The 23,557-nt window shown below is 33.1% G+C and overlaps 1 protein-coding gene across 1 annotated transcript in view; it reads right to left on the bottom strand.

Moving 5' to 3' along the window:
* Nucleotides 1-3,078: 3,078 nt before the first annotated feature.
* LOC126881870 (homeobox protein PKNOX1-like) overlaps nucleotides 3,079-23,557 on the bottom strand; it is a 162,396-nt gene continuing 141,917 nt past the window's right edge. Inside the window, exons 6-9 of the mRNA XM_050646519.1 lie at nucleotides 18,495-18,860; nucleotides 13,934-14,183; nucleotides 10,147-10,343; nucleotides 3,079-7,161 (exon numbers count right to left, since the gene is read on the bottom strand). Of these exons, the coding sequence (XP_050502476.1) occupies nucleotides 10,177-10,343; nucleotides 13,934-14,183; nucleotides 18,495-18,860 (783 nt within the window). The 3' untranslated portion in view covers nucleotides 3,079-7,161; nucleotides 10,147-10,176. The remainder of the gene's footprint in view (nucleotides 7,162-10,146; nucleotides 10,344-13,933; nucleotides 14,184-18,494; nucleotides 18,861-23,557) is intronic.

The following is a 23,557-nucleotide window of genomic DNA, read 5'->3' as shown; positions in this document are numbered from 1 at the left end:
TCTTTGATTTGTATAGTCTTATAAATTATACAGATTATATTTGTAATATTATTATCTAATTAAAAAAAAAATATTTTTTTATTATGGCGCCATCTATCGACAACTAGAATAACTAGAAGAAATGTTATAAAAATGTCACCGACGAAATGTAATCACCGACGTGCCTTTTTTTCTGTCACATACAATTTAATGCGTTAGAAAGAAATCGAAAAACTGTGACGCACTGAAAGATGATCATGAGAAATACTGTACTCCATTTTTTTCACTTTTTATAAGCTATATTTTTGCTAAGAATTTTTTTTCAATAAAATACTTACGTTTTCATTTATTTGCGAAAAACCGTCTAAACACGTGGTTTCTTTATTGAAAAATGAACATATTCATTCGCAAATGACTCGAAAAGTATTGACTTTGAGCGAAAAAACTTTATATGTAGAGCAAAAGTTACTTTAAATTAGTCAGTTTATCTCTATAGAACAATACTTAGAATCAGTAATTTTATTTATCTCTGGACATACTTTGAACGTATGTTTTTTTCACCCCCCGAGAATGGGTCAAACTCATCCCCAGGGCAGAAACACACATCGGCGCAATATAACTTTTTTTGAAGTTATACTTCTTTACGGGCGTAATGACGGTGAAATTTTATATGGGAAAACCTAGCGACCGGGCGCATGCGCATTATAACTTTGTTCTGATTGGATGTTCAAATGACATGACAAAAATTATCCAATATGGCAGCTGTGGCACAGCTGTGGGACTGTGTTTGGTTATAATGTATGCTTGTTGCGTTTTAAAATTTGTAGGAAGAGAAACAACAAACAAAAAGTTAGTTAATGGTTATACTGCCTTTTTAAATAGTTTTCATATTATATTTTTGGACTTATTTACATAGAAGAGATGATTGTTGCATGCCAATGTGAAAGCTCATCAAACTGTGCCTAGTATGAGTGCCGCAGATCTCGCTTATTCAAAGCTAAAGAATCTTTCACTGGTAAGTGTTTTATAAATAGTTGATCAAATTTTGTTATGATATTTGAACATAGCCACTTTGCACGACGCAAGTGATTGCGAAATGTATTAGTCGTTATACGGGCTCCGATACCTACCTTGAACCTACCAAAATACATAAGTAGTATGTAATACTTTTTTTTACATAATTTGATTACCATCAAAATTTATATCAATATTCACCTAATATATTGTCTTCTTACCCTATGTTTTGTTGTATTTTTTCAATTCTAAATCATTTCAATTCAAAATCAAAATAATTTGATTTACATAAGTTAAAAATGTCAAAAGGTTAATCTGTTTAGTTAGACGATCTTCGCACATAATGACAAGCTGCCTCTGTGGTGCAGTTTTAATGCGGGTGAATCCCAATACAACGCAAATACCAGCCGCATGGTAAGTTGGTTCGAATCCCAATAGAAACTTTTATTTTTTTATTTTTTTTTTATACATTTTATGATTGTAAGTATATTTATTATATAATTTTATTTTCAGAAAATACGTATTTAGTTAAAAATTTTTCCGACAATTAATGTTCAGAAATCATTTGTGGCATTTTTAATGTGTTTGTGTGTGTTTTATTTTTTTATTATTTTAATTTTTGGCACTGTTTTAATAAAAATGTTTGAGAAATATTAAGTATAAATTAATTTAATATTTAAATAAAATATAAATAAAAAGTATATTAATTTCGTTTATAATCATATAATCATATAATCATATAATAGAAGTATAACTTCTTACGTGCGTACAAAGTACACACACATTCTTTTTTTCTTTGACAGGTTAGCTATGTGTATGTTCTTATACAATATGTATGCCAAACTTGATGTAAATCCAAGCTGTTCTTTAAAATTTGTAGCAAAAACGTTGAGTAAATGGACTAAAGAGTTTTTACCTTTGCCGGTAAGCGAAGTGTCGTATTTTTCTAAGGTTCTGAGGTATATATTACGTATACTGGTTTCATCAAAATAATACATAAACAAAACATATATATGATCTAAATCAGCCTTATGAACGTAGTTACATTCGTTTGACTTCACTTCTTACAAAAATAAAAAATACATTGTCATTTTTATGTCAAAGGAATGTATAGAATGTGATGTATTTGTTACCATTGGTAGTACTTGAAAATATCATCGGTTTCGTAGAGCTAATTCGTACTTGAATTTTGTTACGATCTAAGAACAAGTCGCCACTCAAGATCAACGTGTCAAATTAAGGTCTTCAATTAGGTGATCATTTTGAGCGTAGCCTCTAATTTTACCAGCGAGCGGTTTCAGAGATATTCAAAAATCATTTGATTTTGATTTAGGTCACTAACCTAAAGAACAAAATATAATAAACAAAAAAAAATGGAAGATAATCTTTGCTCCCATGGCGGCTCAATGATTATTTTATATACACCGTTATTAGGCGTCAACGCCCTTCAGATAGGGATCTATGGAGGAGTATCACTGAGCCTGTAACGTTACATACGTCACATCTTTGCTATTTTATTTTTAAATAATTATTTTACTTTATTTTTTTTAATATTTCATTAAAAATTATCTCCTGTATTCGTTTTAACTTGCTTTTTCGTTAAAAACTTGTTTGGCGCCCGTTCTATAGACAACTCTCTTTTCATCAAACATTTAAATCATCAGCGGAACATACTGAACGTACCCCGTATATCCTTACTCTGCAGATATCTGTCTTTTAATGCGGAACCTGCCTGCCACCTCCTACGTCCCACTGTCATGGCAGTGACACTTCGTCTCTCAATTCTCAGTATGGTGGTGGAAAATTAATTTCGGTATTAAAACATTTTCCATCCACACTACATATTCTCTTGGGGTGTTTTTATTGTAAGCTTTTTATAATCTACTTTTAATTTTTATAATCATTTTTACGTATCTTACCTAACCTTCCATGTCTGCGAGCACATGGTCAATTTTAAATACCTATTTCTTTCTAATTTTCATATATGCATGTGAGTATTCAAATTATTTGACTACTCCCGTCTGTATTAATTTTATTTTATTCCTTTGCCAATAACTACTTTTTACGATTGCTTGGCAAAGGCTCGTTTTTGGTTTTTCTTCTTGATGTTTGATATGTGTTTTACTCTTATAGTTTTTCGGAATAAATCAACTTTTCTCCCTTCGGGAGCCTCAAGCCGTCAACATCACCGGTGATGCTGCTAATAAGGCGAAGACAACATGACATCTAGATAGACTGCAACGACTACCATCTCCCGCTGCAGGGCCCTAGGGCCGAACATCTGCCCAGGTCTACAAGAAGTCTACAGCAGTACCATTCGACATCAAGAAGTTACCAGCGAACCAGATACCAAAAGCCATAAGTATAATCCAGAATTGCTAGTTTTTGGCAATAATTTGAATCTGTTAATGCATTTATGTCATATTTTTATTATATCTTTATTGAACAAATAAACATGATTAGTTAAAAATACTGTTTTGTTTGCTTCCATTCTAAATTTTCAGAGTTCATATTCTAAGATTAGGACAAGACGAACACACACCTGAGTGACTGAGCTAGGCTAGGGTGAACGATAGCTATCTTAGTTGGTTGAAATATTATTTTCAATTAGCTGGGGTAGTCTATTGTCGTTTTCGTTTCAAGCCGCAAGCCCTTATTATTTTGACGTCTTTGATCAGTGTGTGCTTCCGGTTCTAACGTACGGAGCAGACCCGCTGGCATTTACAAGAAAAGTAATAAATAAAATACCAGCAGCACAGAGATCAAGGAAGAGGTTAATGTTGAATATATCCCCCACAGACTAGTTCCAAATCAAATAGGTAGGAGAAAAACTGGTGTTACGGATGTAGCTAAAAGAATAATTATTACAAAGCTGAAATGAAACTGGACAACCGGGTTGACATCCTATCGTAGTGACAAAAAAAAAAACAACAAAAAACAAAACAAAAAAAAACTAAAATAAAATACAAAAAAGAATGAATTTATTTTAATATTAATATTCATATTTTTATTTGTAAAATGTATACACTATGTGTTCTTGATAAACATTAAGTAGTATAATATATTTATATTTTTTAACATAGTATGTACATTAGCTGTAATGAGTAGGTAAATAAGAAGTAAAAAATTGTAATAATATTATAATAACCAAGTTTCACTAATTGGCAATATCTTTAATACATTTACTTTTGATTGAGACTGGCTGAATGACCATAGTCCAAGCGAAAAAAGAAAAAAAAAATGAAACTGGACAGGCCATGTCGACAGAATTAGAGATGGAAGATGAACCAAGAAAATTTTAGAATGGAGACCTAGACACGTAGCTTATCGTAATCGAAGACCGAAGATGTTCTTCAAGATGGTCGGACGACATAAGGCGCTTTATTGCAAGTGATCTATTCCCAAAAATATAGTAGTTTCATTAAAGGGAGACCCGATCAAAGATCCAGATTGAGCACAAGTAATCGTTAACTGGTTTCAAAATTTAAAATACAGTATTGCAACCATTATAACTTTACGATGGCTTGGTAAACTGAATTCGCTCAGCCGAGACACAACTGTCTAGTGACGTTGGTAATTTCTTTTTTGGGAAGTTAGATTGCTAGACGTGACTGGAAATTACTACACAACCGAACATACCTGCTCATAGCCAATAATAGTAAACAGACATAAATAGCACAAACTTTACGCCAATCAGTAATTATTTATTTACACCATTATAATGTGTTGATATATGAACTTCATTAGAATACAAAGATTGCAATGGGCCGGACATGTGATAAGAATGGGAGAGGATAGGCTACCAAAAAGAGCACTGAAAGCTAGAATGTAGGGAAAGAGACCGGTTGGAAAGCCAAGAAAACGCTGGGAAGACACAGTAAACAGCGACGCACAAACCCTTTTAGGAGTCCGTGTATGGAGAAGAGCAGCCACAGACAAGCAAGGGTGGAGGCAAAAAATAAAGGAGGCCAAGGCTCAATTTGGGCTGTAGTGCCGTAGAAGAAGAAGAATGTGTTGATAACAAATGAGAAAATTATTTATTGTTCAAAATAAAAATATTTTGTAGAAATAAATTCCACAAAATTTTATGAGTTTAGTATACACTCCCACGGGTTTACCCCAAAATCCCGACAGCCAAAATCCCAACACGCCAGAATCCCGACAGGTTTGATAAGTTTCTTTTTAACCCTGGATTGTTACACTTATTTTCTAAACTCAATCTGCTACATCGGGATACAGTGGTACCCCAAATAAAATCGACCTAAAACATTTATATAATATGTATGTTTTAAGAACTTATGACAAAAACAATCTTAAGATAACATGTTAAGAATTTGTTTTGTATACAAAAATTATTTATTATATTATTATCCACAAGTTTATTTTCATATTTTCCACACCCATTACTGCAAATTGGTGTAACTTACAAACAAGGTTGGGGTACAAGTGTACCCCAGAGAACATTCCAGGGTTAACACATAATTACATTTACTTCTGGTTTTTTGTTTATGGCCAACTGTTTTTTATTTTTTGTTACTAAACAAAAGTATTTACCATTTAATATGAACTAATTTTCTAAATAAAATTTCTAACATGGGTATATGAATTAAATTATTCTTTTTGCCAATATATAGTCCAATAATATATGTATAATCAAATCCTGAATTTAAGTTTACTTTCAAATAATAGTCACTTACAACCTTCCATTTCAGTAACTATAGCTTTTATATTATAAAATGAAGTGTTTAATAATTTTTGAAGTTATACTTCTTTAGGCGCGATTGAGAGTAAAATTTTTCATAAATCTGCGCGCATGCGCACACAGACAGTATGACGTTTAGTTGCTAATCTTTCAAATTACGTATCAGCCCAAATAAGCCATTAAAATAATATATTAGTGTTTTTTAGTAAATGTATTATTTATTATAATTTTGTGTCTTTGGATTTGTCTTCCTTGGACGTAAAATAATAAAACATCTATTTTTATATTTTACTTGTCACCGTGATGTGTAATTATGTATATCAGAAACATCAGTAACATGCGCCTTGATGGCCTGGTTGGTAGAGCATTGGACCAGAGATCGAGAAATCGCGAGATTGCGGGTTCAAATCCCGGACGATTCATACTTTTTTCTTTTTTTTTAATATTTGGCATTGTTAAGTTTTGGTTAATTTTTGGTAATTATTGTTAATTTTTTGTATTGTAACTGTTAAGTATATTTATTTCGTTGAAATTATATAATAGAAGTATAACTTCTTACGTGTGTACAAAGTACACACACATTCTTTTTTTTTTCTTTTAAAATACATAATAATTAGTACCCATACTAATTAGTAAGTAATTAATTTTTCTATTTCAATACTCATACCCATACTATATATATAATATGATTTGGTATTGCATTTGAAAATGAAACAATAAATATTCAAAATGTAGGGGTCGGGATTTTTGCTTATGCGAGGATTGTTGCATTTCGGGATTCTGGCGTGTCGGTGTTTTGGCCGTCGGGATTTTGGTTGTCGAGTTTTTGGGCGCCATCGACTCCCACTGTTGTCAATAATTCTTCTTTTTTTAATGAAAAATTAAGTTGATTTGAGCAGTTAATAGTGTGAGGTAGGAATTTTTGTGATGTATGTTTCCTATTCCGAATGTGTCAAAATGAATCTCGGCTGAGCGAATTCAGTATACAATGTTCAAAATTACTGATTTCCTAGGAAAATTTTCATTTCCTTTCATCCTTTCTGCTGCTATTAACTCTACGATAATATTTTCAAGTTACCAATATCAATTCAAATATTAAAATTATTTTTGTATTTGAATATTTATATATATTTTTTTTCGAGTTTACGAATAATTATCGTAAGATTGAAATGAGCATTGCACGTGTTGCATTAGGAGCAACGTAATGGAATCAAGTGGAAAAACAATCAACGATACATTCTGCAGTTTAATTCATAAATTCACACTGCTTTGGTTCAAGTTATCAACATCGTCTTATCAATAATTCTGGACTAGTTTGCGATTAAATAATTAAATAGTTATGCTGCTAGTATAAAATAGAAGCTGAAACAATGCTCATTTCAATTTGGGAGTATGTGAATAGGTGCATCTGTTGTAAAATGAACTCAAACGATTTCTAAAATATTCACCTCCGCCTACAAGCTTATCTGAAACAGAAAAATATCGATAAACAATAATTGCGTTATTTTGAGTTTAAGTTGGACTAGAATATAACCCACAACACAAAATATAAACAAGCAGATAATCAGTCCACTCTCTATTCAAAGATCATTTGTGGGGTTCTTTATTCTATATGTGTACGACCTAAAGGAGCCATGGCCGGTGCTATTACATCAGTGATTAACATTTTTGTTAATCATTGTTAACATTGAACCTTCGCCGTTTGTGCCTCACATTCATTTGGCCATATTTGGAGTATATGTGATCTTCTGATTTTATTTCAGGTAGATGAACATTTTCTCTGTTATATAGAGTTTTTCTCTCTTTAGTTAGGAGGTGAATGGGAAGCGTACCAGTTATGACCTTTAAAATAGTCGTAGTAGTCCGTTACGCGCTTGCTACCTCTGGTAGGGGCTTTCTTTGTGCCTTTGTACGCAGTTCTTTATAGCTAGCCATTCTCAAGGCTTCGTACTATACAGGGGAGCCATAGAAGAGGGTAGAATGTACAACCTGAAGGTACATTCTTCTTTTGAGGACACTTGGACCACCGATGTTTGGCATAATTTTTATTAATGCCGCCGTTCTCCCTTCTTCTCTATGGACTACTTTCATCAGGTGTCTTGTGAATCTTAGACTGGTGTCTAGTTGGATTCCCAAATGTTTAGTACAGTACATAAGCTCTATCTTTGTTCTACCTACTACAAAAGTCAGATTTAGACAGACTCTAGGGCCTTTCGAGATCAGAATTTGTATTTTCTGTTACCAACTCTAAATCTTTAACACAGTACAAGGGCTCGATCCTTGTAATACCTATTACAAAAGTCACATTTTGATGGGATCTAAATCCTTTCAAGTTCAGAATTTCTGTTTTTCCTGTTGCCAACCCTAGATATTATTTTATCATCCATCTGTTGACCTTTCTGCAGCTCTGTTGCCTAGCATTTCTAACTTTAAGTTGTTGTTACGTTGAATGCGTAGGGCTAAATTGCCTGAGTATGCAAGAACTTTGGTCTCTGCTCCATAGTCGATTTCTAGTATTTCATTACATAAAACGTTACAAAGCGTGGGTCCCAGTACGGATCCTTGCAGTACACCTGTTGATGTTTTCAGGTCTTTAGGTTTTGCCATTTGGACATACCTCTTATTGAGGGTAGTCCATAGTTATATTAAAATTAGAAAATCTACGACCTAACAAATTATATTGATCAAATAATCTGACACATTTGCTTTTTTCCAATGCGGTGATGATGTAACCCCAATTGGCTCAGTTGTATGCGTTTCTCATATCAAACATCACGAGGGCAGTCCATTTCTTCTTCTTTAAGTTCCATCTTCTATCGAATGTTGGAAATCATCATGGCAATGCAGACCCTGTTGACTGCCGCTCTACATAGCTCTGCACTACTGCATTCGAACCATTCCCTAAGTTCTTAAGCCAGAATGTTCTTCGTCTTCACACATTTCGCTTTCCTCGGATTTTACCTTGCATAATAAGTTGTAATACAGTATTTTTGCACTCTCAACACATGTCCCAAGTATGTATTCTTTTGATAGTTTATGTTATTTCCGCTTTATTTCCTATCCTTCTAGGAAGGATATGGATCATATGGAAGATCTAGATTTCCTGAATCCGTACTGTTTGTCCGATATACAGTCGAACCCGCATTAGAGTACCGGTTATAGGAATATTTCGGTTTATGGCATATAAATTCGAGGTCCAGAAACGTGTCCATTTGCTCCTTAATAAATTTATCCGTTTATTGGAATACGTATTCATAAGACAATATCGATTATTAGCATAATTTTTACCTATAATTTTGAAATTCCTAAAAATTTAAATTATGTCTTGTACTATAATTTCTCGCCAAAGGCTTCGAAGGCCTGTAGTGCTGTTTTATGTATATTATTTGGGTTTGTCAGATAGCTGGTAAATAATTTATTGCTTTATTATGAGTACCAATTCAATCGTTTACCGACAAATTCAGTCGTAAAATAATTTCCTTTGTCTAGAAACTATACATATTGCCACCCAGTTGTCTGTAATAAAATTTTTAAAAAACAGTTCGCCCATCCTAATGGCTTGTAAAGTTATAAAACGTTTTCGGGGTGGCCAAACCATTGTCAATTTTTTTAGTTTTTATAATTCAGAGCAACAAAAGTGACTAGTATTTTATGTAATAAAAAAACAAGCTAGAATTACCGATTATTTCTCAAGAATAAATAAGTAATTTTCTTATTAAGTATATTATGTATTTTAATACGAAAATATTTACATTATATATTGCATACATTTCATATTAATTACTGTATGCATCCACATAATATAATGTAATTTGGTTTTTTAATAAATACGTTACGTTATTGTATTATTGACATAAAAAGACCTAAAACCATATACATATTAACATAGTATGTACTATTATTACGTATATTCGGTACACTTATTACGGCTAGCCACCAATGATCGGTTATTAGAATATCCCGGTTATAAGAATATTTTTGCTTGGTACGAAGGTTATTCCAATAAGCGGGTTCGACTGTACTTCTGTCTTTCTGTAATTCGTCTTCTAGGCGATTTTTAATTATAGATTTTCATAAAATTTTCTCAGGCTAGAAGGCAGATCGGCCTGTAAGAGTTGGTAGTCTCGGGGTCGCAGTGTTGCCTGTTTAATCTCTTCGGGAAATATTTTCTTCTGAAGGAGTTCACTGGATCTTCCGAATATAATAAGGACCCGAATTTTTGAAATGTGCCTCTGGCCTGTTCAATTCGACATATGATTTCGAAGGACAGATCTAAATTTTGGTTCTTGAATCCAATAAACTGTAATAACATACTTTCTAATTAGTGTTTAAGCAAGACCGAGTCTTCTATTTTATTTTAAAAGACAAACATTTGCTCCTATGTAATAGAAGCTTTGATGCATTAAAGGTTCACCCAAGTGTCGAAGGTTGTTATGAACTGAAATACTTACCATCAAGGAACATCAATATTTTGGTTGTTTTCACTGCCTGTCGGCGTTCGGACTATTATTATAACCTAAAACATCTACAGGGTGCCCGTTCTGTTGGTTAACTTCTCCACTCTGAGCATTGGCGTCTATGACTAAACTACCTTCCTCTCCATCGCTACTGTACGAATCGCCTTCATCGTCAGAACTTGATAATATACCTGAAAATATAAGGAATGTCAAAAATGTTGTTTAAAATACTATTTCGCATGATTTGAAAATTAGAATTGGAAAACGAGCTACAGAACATCAAACGGGATGTATAGTGAAGTAAGGAACAACTTGGATTTATTATTATAGATATTGGAACAACTCCGTTACAATTCTTTTGAATAAAAGTGCGACAACGTCCATTTAGAGAATCACATTCCAATTTCTGTACTCAATAATCTATACCAGTGTTTCTCAATCTGTGGGTCGCGACCCCCAGTGGGGTCGCGAAGCCTTACTCGGGGTGTCGCCGACTGAAAGAAAAAGTTGAGGTTCTTAAAACACAATTTTAGTGGGAAGGATGTGCTTGTTTGTTTTTCAAAAGTTTATCAAATTGTGGTACTATGTTTGAAAGGTTACTAATCAAATCATTTTCTAATTGCAGTCTATTTCTCTTTTTAGTTTTAATGTCTACTATTGAAGAAAATGTCAGTTCACACAAATATGAAGTGGCGAATTGCACTAATAATTTAAGAGCTTCCCTTGCCAGCTCTGGATATTGGTGTTTTATTTTTATCCAAAATAAGTCGAAACTTTGCGAATAAAATTCCATTTTAAGCATGCCATCAGCAGCTAAATCTAGCAGATATTCTTTCATTTTTTGTTGACATCAGTCAGATCTATTGATGTGTCCAACAAAGGGTTTAGAATCCATCTACACCTATTGTCAGCTTCAGAGTGCAACTCTGGAAAGTATGTCATAAGTTGCTCTTGTAAATTATGCAAACTCTGTATAATGGAAGGAATGTGAGCCGATACTGCAAAACTTTGGTCTGTTGCATTATCTTCATCAATCTTCTGAACACATTTCAAACAGAGAAGACTCAAACATTTTGTTTTGCAGAGAGGTTGACCACAAACGAAGTTTTGCGTGTAATGCTTTTACTTTATCTTTTGCTGTCAAAATAATCTATTCTCTTCCTTGAAGGTTCTTGTTCAAATTGTTAAGGTTTCTAAAGGGATCTGCCAAAATGCTAATTTCAAGAGAAAAATAGGGTCAGAAAAACTGTAAGCATAACTGTAAGAACATTAACAATTCAGCTCTCAGTTCCAGAACTCTTGTCAATACTTTTCTTTTGGATAGCCAACTGACCTCTGTGTGATAAAGAAGATTTTGATGAAACGAGTCCATATCTTCACAAACGATTCTGAATAGCCGGGTTTGCAAAGCTTTACCTTTGATAGAATTTACAATTTTTATTACCTCCTTGAGCACGTTATTTATATCAGAAGGTACTACCTTAGAGTCTGTCGATGAGGAAAACAGTGTGTCCAGGATATGTTTGGCATTATCGATTTTATTTTGCAATGAGCCCGCTATTTTTGCCATTCATAGCTTTAACACCATCGCTACAAATAGCGATATATTTTTCTCAATCAATATTGTAGTTGCAAGTGCTTTCTAAAAACATATCGTACAAACACTGGCCATTAGTGTTTGCAGGAAGTGCTTTGTAAAATAAGATTTCTTCCATGATATTGTCATCTGCTTCAAAGCGCACAAAAACTGCAAACTGTGCACAGTCGGAAACACCTGTAGATTCGTCAAATTGCAAAGCAAAATATTGGCTGTTCTTTAATTTTTGGCCCGCGTGAATAAAAGATAAATGTACCGAAATAAGAAAAAATTATTACCTAACGTATGTATGTAGTTTTTAATTAAATTATTTCTTTGGCTTTCTATGACACCAGGGGGTCGCCAGAATATTTCAACCTCTAAAGGGGTCGCAAAATCAAAAAGATTGAAAAACACTGATCTATACAAATTGTACATCAGGCTAAAAGTGTCACACTCGTATGAGTTCCAGGTTACCAGAGAATGCACGGCAATGAAGGAGATGATGCACTTGCATTACTTAACCACTGGGCTATTCATACACCGCTTATACAGTGAGCACGTAAAGGTTGGAATAAATTCATTTTCTCGAGAACGAACGATTTTGGAAAAAAATCCCGAAACAGGTCGATTTTTGTTTTTAAATTGCGACTTTTTGGCATATCTATCATACTAGTGACGTCATCCATGTGGGCGTGATGACGTAATCGATGATTTTTTTAAATAAGAATAGGGGCCGTGTGATAGCTCATTTGAAAGGCAATTCAATTCTCTATTCAGTAATATAAACATTAATATAATTATTTATACAGGGTGTCCAAAAAAACATTTTTAATTAAATTTATTGACATAAAAAGAAGAATGTGTGTAATTTATTTAACTCAAAATACATTTTACTGCTATCAGAAAACAGAAAATAATGTTTACTCACAATCGGTTAGTAATTTATGGATTTCTAACCTTTGAAGTAATCAGGAAGCGACTTATTACTTACTTTACTTTCCCAGCTAGCCGGGAAAGTACTTTCGCGGCTAGCATCTGTCACTTTTCTACCTGCAAATGTCAATGTCATTTTTGATTAAAAGATGGTTTAGAAAGAATAGAATCCACTCAACATTTATTTAATTAAGAAACAACAACAACAATAACAAAAAGAAAACTATTTGGAATTATAAATATTAATAGTTACACTGGAATTATGATTACTATTAACGGTTAAAGTAAGACCGTGTTGCTCAAAATTATGAGTTTCAGAAATAGATGATGACGCCGACGTTTCTGGATTTTCTACTGTTTTATCACATAATGAAAATGGATACAGATATTTGAAACGAAATTATTATTGGTAGATTGTGAGTATTAGAAATCCATAAACTACTAACCGATTGTGAGTAAAATAGTACACAAACCTCGCGGGAACTCATTCTAGCCTCGCGTCTGTAGTTTGCCGCTCTGCTGAAATAGAGTACTTTCCCGCTAGGTATGTAATATACTATTATTTGAGAAATAAATATTGTTTTTGCCTAAATTCAATAATAAAGCGCCACTCACCTTCCTCTTGACAGTTTAAACATTTAATTTAAGCAAAAAGCAATGATTATTTTTCAAATAAACATATTTTTCTGTTTTCTGAGAGCAGTAAAATGTATTTTTGACTAAAAAAATTACATGCATTCTTCTTTTTATGTATAAATTTAATTAAAAAAATTTTTTTGGACCCTTAGTATAAATAATTATAAATGTTTATATTACTGAATATAGAATTAAATTTACATACATACTTTCAAATGAGCTATCACACAACCCCTATTCCCATTTAAAAAAATCATCGATGACGTCATCACGCCTAGATGAGTGACGTCAGTAGTATGATATATATGGCAAAAAGTCGTATTTTAAAAATAAAAATTGACCTGTTTCGGGATTTTTTTCCAAAATCGTTCATTCCCGAGAAAATGAATTTATTCCAACTTTTACGTGCTCACTGTATATGTATTACTATGTATTAGTTCTATATGACGAACAAATATGCCCGTACCAGGTATCTAAGAGACTCATTAATCTTCCGCTCAGCGGGGTGTTACTGTTCGAGGTGTGAAATTACATAAACAAGGGATCATATCATAAAACCAGTACATCCCTTGTTTATGGAGTTCCACACCTCCAACAATATATTATTAAATGTATATACTGTGTGTATCTTACCGCTAGTTTCTAATTGGGCCGGCATATTGGCGAAATCTTGAGGCCAAAACCTCCTGTTATTATTATGACTTTTCTTTTTCTTGTGACTGGGCGAATTGGTGGCGCTGTTGGTCTCAGAAGGCGTGGTTGCATCTAACATGGGTTGCAGTATTCTGCGCCTGGCGTTAATGAACCAATTATTGACTTGAAGCAGTGTAAGGTTGGTTTGGGCTGCTATATGGCGTTTCTCGTCTTCCGTTGGGTATGGATGCTAAGAATAAGTCAATTATTTAGAATGAGAATGGTTTCAACAAGTTTAAAATTATGATACAATATTTCTGAGTTATGGTTACAGGTTTTTTTTTAGTTTAGTAGTCTTAGCTTAGTTTAGGTCTGTAAATTGTATCTGTGTCTCAGGAATTTTACAAAATTTGGGTATACTTTTATTGAATTTATTCCAATTACAACCCTGTACATTTACGTCATTACTGACAACTGTGTCATGTGAAGCGCAGACACAGATAAAATGTGCTCTAATTTATATATGTAATAAAAATATTCAGGAAATTATGAAATCTTTTTTTGATCCCATCTTTTAGTCCATTCTTTCACGGTTTTTGCTCTAAATTTTAAAGAACCGCTTGGATTGACATGAAATTTGGCATACGTATAGCTTACATGTCAAAGAAAAAAAGTGATATTGTGCCGATGTGTGCTTTTGCCCTGGGGGTGACTTTCACCCCCTCTTGAGGGTGAAAAAATATATGTCCAAAAATGGGTAAACTGACTAATTTTAAGTAACTTTTGTTCTATAGAGCTTTTTCGCCAAGTCAACACTTTTCGAGTTATTTGCGAGTGAATATGTTCATTTTTCAACAAAATAACCACATTTTTAGACGGTTTTCTGCAAATAACTCAAAAAGTAAGTATTTTGTCGAAAAAAACGTTCTTAGCAAAAATATAGCCTATAAAAAAGTAAAACAAATGGTTTACGCGTTAGCTCTCTGGATCTCGGAGAACCAGAGTTATAGCCAATGAAAAATATATTCTTATTCACCAAATTTCAAATAGAATATTTCGACGTGAAATATCCAAAAAATTAAGCACTTTTTGGAGAAAACCCATTTTAACTTTTTTAAAGTGTTTAAAAAAAGCTTTATTTCTGTTTTTACAAAAAGTTTTTAACATTAAATTTAAGCAAGTTACGCTCAAAATAAAGTTGGCCCTTTTGTTTTTGCAAAAAAAAAATCGGGAAGGCCACCCCCTAATTAGCAACTTAAATGAAATTAATCGTTACCGCTCCACAAATTATTTTACTTATGTTGTATTTATATGATCTGTAAGTTTCATCGATTCAAAGTGCTTATTTTTGAAAAAATTTGGTTTCAAAGTAAAATTTTTAAAAATTTAAATTTTGAAAAATATGCTTTTTTTCAAAATAACTTAAAAATTGTTAGAGATACTAAAAATCTCGAAAAACAAAAAAGTCAGATTTGCTTTTCTGAATATCACGTATTTTATTGTTTTTCTGTTAGACAAAAATTGAATAAGATTTGATGTTTCTAAATTTGCATACATTCGTGATCAGTGACTCGTTCAACCCCTTTTGACTATAGCCCTTTCAATAATAAGGACTTTGAACCGATGAAACTTACAGATCATATAAACAATATATACACAAGTCAAGGAACTTGTGAAGTCGTAACAATTAAGTTCATTTAAGATACTAATTAGGGGGTGATTTTCTCGATTTTTTTACCAAAACCAAAAGGGACTAACTTTATTTTGAGCGTAACTTGTTTAATTTTGATGCTAGAAATTTTTTTTATAATACAAAAATGAAGCTTTTTTAACACTTTAAATAAGTCGTAATGCGTTTTCCCCGAAATGTGCTTCATTTTTGGTTATTTCACGTTAAAGTATTCCATTTGGAATTTGACGAATATGAACCTATTTTTCATTAGCTATCACTCTGCTTCTACTAGGTGTAGAGACGTGATATATACACCATTTTTTAAAATTTTTTACAGGCTATATTTTTGCTAAGAATGTTTTTTCGACAAAATTCTTACTATTTGAGTTATTTGCGAAAAACCGTCTAGAAGCGTGGTTATTTTGTTGAAAAAACGAACATATTCACTGCCAAATAACTCGAAAATTATTGACTTAGTGAAAAAACTCTATAGAACAAAAGTTTCTTAAAATTAGCCAGTTTATCCATTTCCTGACTTTCTTTGGACGAATATTTTTTCACCCCCAAAAGGGGGTGAAAACCACCCCCAGGGCAAAAGCACATATCGGCACATCACTTTTTTTCTTTGACTTGTTAGCTATGTGTATGCCAAATTTCATGTCAATCCAAGCGGTTCTTTAAAATTTAGAGGTTTTGCAATATTTTACCGTTAAAGAACAGACTATTTTATCAATGTGTAATGCAAGCATCACACTCTCGCGAAGGTACTTCGAGAAAGTTGACCGAAGTCCGAAGTACCCGTCACTACTAAAAATACACACTCGTTCAACTTCGCGAGAAACACATTCACGCGGGGTGATACCGACTTCGATTCCTTTGACTCGGTGAAAAAAACCGCCATAGAATGGAAGTAGGCCGAAGAGAAGTCGCATAAAGTGCCTGTCTACACTCTCGTACTCGCTGAACTTCGATCGACTTCGCGAATGGTAGAAGAATTAGGCAGGCATTGATCCTGACAAGCTCTGCTGAACAACTCCAACTAAACAAAACAAACAGTTTCTGTGAAAAATATGGACTAAAAATGAATATAAAGAAGACCAAATCCATCATAATAACTAAGACAACAAATATATATACAAAAATATATTTGGAAAATGTACCATAGAAAGGGTTGATAAATACAAATACCTAGGAAACTGGATTTCATGCAATAATGAGCAAACAGAAATAAGGGGCAGGATAGAAATAGCAATAAATGCGTTTGTAAAAATGAAATCAATTCTCTGCAATAGAGACCATAGATTAAAACTGAGAGTAAGAACTCTGAGATGATACGTGTTTTCGATACAGCAATACGGACATGAAAGCTGGACATTGAAGCAAGAAAACATAAATATACTACAGTAATTTGAAATGCGGTGTTACAGGAGGATGCTTAGAATAGCATGGAAACAGAAGAAAACGAATACGGAAGTATTGCGAGAAAAGGACAAATAATATGAAATAATAAATACAATAAAAATAACAAAGTTACAATATCTGGGACACGTAAGGAGGGGACAGCGATATAAAATGCTAAGACTGATCATACAGGGTGAAAAGTAAATAATATAATCGATCGCCTTGACCGAGGCGGCGCCTGATGTCGAAATAGTTTATTCTATATAAAAGTGAATGTCCCATGATATAGATATTATTATGATTATTGTACTCAGTATTTAGTTAGTGTGAGGTAGGTCGCTACTGTTATATGTAAACACGTTGTTATGGTTAGTCATTGATGGAGTTGATTGTAAATATAATGTATCTGAACCAAGAAAGAGAGTTTTAATTAATTTGGACCTAAAAGGCATTATGGATCACACATATTTATGACAAGGAGAAGATAAGAGAAGGTAGGAGTATAGGAAGATATTGTCATTTGTCATGATTAAAGAATTTAAGGGACTGTGTTAAAAGCAGTTCTATAGAACTCTTCAGAGCAGTGGTAGATAGAGTAAAGATAGTGATGATGATATCCAACCTTCGATTGGGAGACGGCCCTTAAAGAAGTAGAAGAAGAAGTTATTGTTTTACTATGAAAAAGTGCTAGTATATAAAATACTGAGCACTTTTGTGATGAATAAAGTAGAGAAATATGTCCCTCATCCGATTATGGCACTTAAAACTTCTCATATCGCTCATCAAATAAATTAGCCCAACCTGTGATTTTCTTTCAAGAGGCGAATTGAGATAACGAGATAATCGTTTGTCAAAATGAAAAAGTTCCTATGCAACCGGGACATAAATATAAACTTAAGAACAGGAATGTTAAGGTGCTATGTTTTCTCCGTTCTGCTGTACGGCATCGAAGCTTGGACACTGAAAAAGATAAACATCAAAAACATTGAGGCATTCGAGATGTGGTGTTACAGGAGAATGTGGAAAATACCATGGACATAAAGAGTAACAAATCAAGATGTTTTGCTGAAGATGGGGAAGGAATGCGAAGTCATAAAAACCATATAAACGAAAAAACTGGAGTATCTAGGCCACATAATGAGAGGAGAAAAGTACTCTCTGTTAAGACTCATAATCCAAGGAAAAATCTCGGGAAAGAGAAATGTGGGACGTAGGAGGATTTCCTGGTTGCGAAATTTAATGGAGTGGTATGGGTGCAGTTCAATACAGTTGTTCAGAGCTGCAGCCAACAAAGTTAAGATTGCTGTGATGGTAGCCAACCTCCGATAGGAGACGGTACTGCAAGAAGAAGAAGTGATTTTCTTCACTCAGAAGATTCCATTATGATTATTTCTCTGAAGATTATAATTTTGACATTTTATAATATAATTTGTCTAAAATTGTGACTTCTTACATCCTTTTAAAACCTGTAAGTAACAAAATCCTTACCACAAGATGTTGGAACAACCACGACCTCATCACACTGGTCGCATGTTTGGGCAACACTCCCCTCTTCTGCTTTCTTCCACCTCTAGAATTAAAATCGCTATCACAGTCGTCCGCCGAACCACCTGGAGTAGTTGGTGCGGGAGATAGGGGCCCCCCTGAACTTTCACTGGGTGCTACCGACGAACACAAATTGGCTCCGATCTGACCAAGAGGCGTCGAACCGTGGATGATGAGATTCTCTTGTGGCGGGGGAGGTTGGGAAGGCGGTAGAGGTGGCGTGGGTCCGCTACTACCCACATACGGGGGCATAGGGTAAGCGGATGGGGTATCTAGGGGCCGTTCTATCATACCTGGATTGGGGAGGACCTAAAAAAATTCCAAAAAGATTATTTGACGTATCTGCTAAATTAAAATATTTCAGAAGCAATTTCTTCGTATTTGCATGAATTAATTGTTCCTCGAATATTTTAACACACTGACGATTAGGTCCTTTCACTTGCGAATAGTCCAGAGAAATACGGTTTTTGTCGGGACACTTGAGAAGCCAGGTTGCAAATAGGTTTTTTTTGTACTATACAGGGTGAGGCAGATAACTGGCCTATTAGAAATATCTCGAGAACTAAAGGCAACAGAACCATGAAAATTGGAATACAGGGGTTTTGAAGGATGATCTATTAAAAGAAAATATTTTCATCTCTTTGCAACTTCCGGTTGTACCGGAAGTTGCTTATAACTTCATTTTTTTAAATGGGACACCCTGTATATTTCTACATTTTTGGATTCTCTTTGATGTCTTCTTTCTTAAAATATGAGGATTTGTAATGTTATACAGGGTATTTTAAAAGATAATTACGTTTTTTTATTAATTTCGTAGCAATATTCACACCCTGTAGAATTGTATTAGTTTGACAACTAAAACTCTACTTACGTTCAAATGATTTTTAATATAGTCTACTATTGTTAAGAATCATTAGTATAGCTAAATTTTTAATTTTAGTATACAGGGTTGGTCGAAACTCGGAATGAGTATTTTCTGAGTTTTCTTAAATGGAACACTCTGTATTTTAGTATTGTAATGAAATGCTATTTTATGGTACTTTTTTATTTCTTAAGCATTCCCTATACCTAACTGCTTTAATTTGTGCTTAATTGTTAGTCGCACCAACAATCTTAACTACGTAGGTATTTTGATAGCTAAACCATTATTGGTAATTTTAAGGATCAGTCTGGATTAATATGTATTTATTTCTGAAAAATTATTTGTAATTGAATATTTTAACGGCCAACCTAATAAAATTTTACGTATTTTTTGTTGCAATTAATGCTTAGCTTGAATCACCAATAACTCACAAAATAAAGCAGTTAGGTATAGGGAATACTTATAAAATAAAAAAGTACAATGAAATATCATTTCATTACAATACTAAAATACAGGGTGTTCTATTTAAGAAAACTCAGAAAATATTCATTCCGAGTTTCGACCAACCCTGTATACTAAAATTTCAAAATTGGGTATACTAATGATTCTTAACAATAATAGACTATATTAAAAATCACTTGAACGTAAACAGAGTTTTTAATGTCAAACTATTACAATTCTACAGGGTGTGAATGTTGCTACGAAATTAATAAAAAAACGTAAATATCTTTTAAAATACCCTGTATAATATTACAAAATCTCATATTTTAAGAAAGAAGATATTGAGGAGAATACAAAAATGTAAAAATATACAGGGTGTCCCATTTAAAAAAACCAAGTTATAAAAAGAGATGAAAATCATTTCATTTAATAGATCATCACTCAAAACCCCTTTATTCCAATTTTCATGATTCTGTTGCCTTTAGTTCTAGAGATATTTCTAATAGGCCAGTTATCTGCCTCACCCTATATACCTAATATATTATAAATACAAAAATGCCCGTCACAGTTCGGACGACAATTTTAGTTATTAACAAATAAGGGTCAAAAATGACAGTTTTTTCGTTTAAGTCGCTACAGGTAAAATATGGTTACTAAATATCTTATTTAGAGTATTCATATTTTAGTAGATGAGCAAAGGTGTAAAATGGTAGTTTTTCAATTTTGGTCCGATCATTTGTTGCTTCGCTAATTGCAAAAAAGACTAAAATTTCGAAAATAAAAAAGTTGCTATAACTTTTGCGAAAATGAACTTTAGACTTTGATATTGCACGAAAAGTTGAGTCAAGTAGTACATATAATGACCAAAAAGTTTCAAGATTATTCGAGGATTAGTTTAAATTTTATTCAATTTGTTTATCCCAAAGAGCTTTTTTGTGCAATGTTATTGTTCAGAAAATAATAATGATACAGCAATTCTGTGGAAACCACATGAAAGAAAAATACTTATGTATTCACAATGTTTAAAAAAATCAATAAAAAGTCATTTTATCATTCCGAAAACATTTTACTAAAGTAGAGTCATTTTTGGCTTCTAAACAATTTGAATAGTTTTGTTAATATTGACTGTAGAGTAAATCTACTTTGAGATTTCAAAATCTAGTATTTTTACACAAATTTTCAAAAAAAAAACTTTTTGCCTAGGTTAATTACGGTCAAAGTTAGCCACTTTTATTATTTAATTCACAATTACTTCTATATACATAAAATTCTCCTGTAATAGTGCTAGTTACCATACTCCTCCGAAACGGCTTGACTTATTTTTATGAAATTTTACACATATATCCTGTAGGACTGAGAATAGGTTTTAACCTCTTTTTCCTATCCATAAGTTGTAAGGGGGTTGCCCCCCTGACATTTTTTTTAAATTTTTTTGGACAAAATTGTCTATCTTAATTTCACATTATGTAGCATTAAAAATTACATACAACCCTTAATTTTAACTCTTCTATCCCCAACCACTATTTTTTAATAGCCATCTATATGTTTACATCTATAAAATTCTCCTGTCACAGTGTTAATTGCCATACTCCTCCGAGACCGCTTGGCCGATTTTTATGAAATTATACAGTCGAACCCGCTTATTGGAATAGCCTTCGTGCCAAGCAAAAGTATTCCTATAACCGGGATATTCTAATAACCAATCATTGGTGGCTAGTGAAAACGTTTCGGGACCTTAAATTTCTATTCCTTAAAGCGGGATATTCCTATAACAGGGATTCTAATAAGCGGGTTTGACTGTATAAGCATATTCGGTAGGTCTTAGAATCGGTCGTAATCTATTTTTCATATCCCTGAGTGCTAAGGGGGGTTCCCACTAACATTTTGTAATGTTTGGCGGGGATATGTATACATAACGAACTCTACAAGACTACGAGTACAGGCAAATTAAAAAAATTATGATCAAAATACATCAACAACCTCCGGAGATTTTAATCGTAGCATATGTTTGAAGAATCAATTTCATTTTTTGAGTGCACGGATTTTAATATTTCCCCTCCACCGACCACGAATCTATTTCGTTAGGACGTCATTTTTAAAGCTTTATTAACCACTTTGTTGAAGTTCAAAGTTTACTCAAACTTTTACCAGTGGTGTCATGGCAAAATTAGCAGTGCAGGAACGCACTACCGGAACACACTGCTAATTTTTGTTTACAAAATCTAAATTCTCTATTTATTTTTGTTTCTTTTCCTAACCAGTGCCGGAACGGCGTTCCCACGCGTTCCCGCACCATGACACCACTGACTTTTACACATAAACTATATAACTGGAACTTCAAAATAGCGCAAGTTGGGTTGCTTAATTGTTATAAACAAAGTAGCTGCGAATTAAATAAAAAAAAGTGGCTAACCTTGACCGTAATTAACCTAGGCGAAAAGTTTTCTTTTTAAAATTCGTGTAAAAATACCAGCTTTTCAACTCCCAAAGTAGTTTTATTCTACAGTCAATATTAACAAAGTTATTCAAATTGTTTATGAGCTAAAAATGACTACTTTAGTAAAATGTTTTCGGAATGACAAAAATGACATTTTGATGATTTTTTTTAAATACTTTGAAAACATAACTATTCTTCTTTCATGTAGTTTCCACAGAATTGCTGTATCGTTATTATTTTCTAACAATCACATTGCAAAAAAAAGCTCTTTGGGATAAACAAATTGAATAAAATTGAAACTAATTGACGAATCGTCTTTAAATTTTTTGTAAATTGTATGGACTGTTTGACTCAGCCTTTCGTGCAATATGAAAGTATTACGGCGAAAGTATTTTCGCAAAAGTTATAGCAAATTTTTTATTTTCGAAATTTTAGTTTTATTTTGCAATTTCGAAAGCAACAAATGATCGGAACAAAATTTAAAAATTGCCATTTTAAACCTTTGCTCATCTGCTAAAAAAAGGATACTATAAATAAGGTATTTAATTACCCCATTTTTACCTGCAACGATTTAAACGAAAAAACTGCCATTTTTGACCCTTATTTGTTAATAACTAAAATTCTCGTCCGAACTATGACGGGCATTTTTGTATTTATAATATATTAGGCATATAGTACCCAAAAAAACCCATTTGCAACCTGGCTGCTCAAGTGTCCCGAACATGGTATATTTTTGCCTTACTATCCTGGTGTAGAATAGCAGTTTACAAAGTAACTGTTCCTGGCTATAGACTGATCTATAATTATCATTAAATTGTCGGAACTCTCTTCTGACATATTCAAGATTTTCATTCACAACAATAGAAAAGAATAAGCAAAATTATTATCATCTAAGTGTGTGTATGCTTCTAAAGTAGCTCTGAGAATGAAAGAAAGGTTTTCTATTACCAATTAGGAGCCATACTTAGATATATTCCATCATAGGAGAGAGTGGTAATAGACGGACACGAAAGATTTCAATGAAAATGAAAGATAAAATCTATAAACATGTAACTGTAATAGACTAGCTATGATGTACGGAGCTGAATCCTTGGCAGTTAAAAAGAATGACGACGAACCAATGCATGTGGCTGCATTGAACGGATATATTAGGGGAAGTCTAGGTGTGGCACCTATTGATGCCAAAATGCGAGAGCATGGTTAGCGTCCCAAGTGGCACCCAAAGGGTTTATTAAGTCTTTTAAGGATGCTTTAAAACTATAGAAT

The sequence above is a fragment of the Diabrotica virgifera genome, chromosome 3 (assembly GCF_917563875.1).
Source record: "Diabrotica virgifera virgifera chromosome 3, PGI_DIABVI_V3a".
Taxonomy (NCBI): Eukaryota; Metazoa; Arthropoda; class Insecta; order Coleoptera; family Chrysomelidae; genus Diabrotica; species Diabrotica virgifera.
Note: the sequence above shows the minus strand (reverse complement) of the source record. Positions and strands in the feature narration are given on the sequence as shown.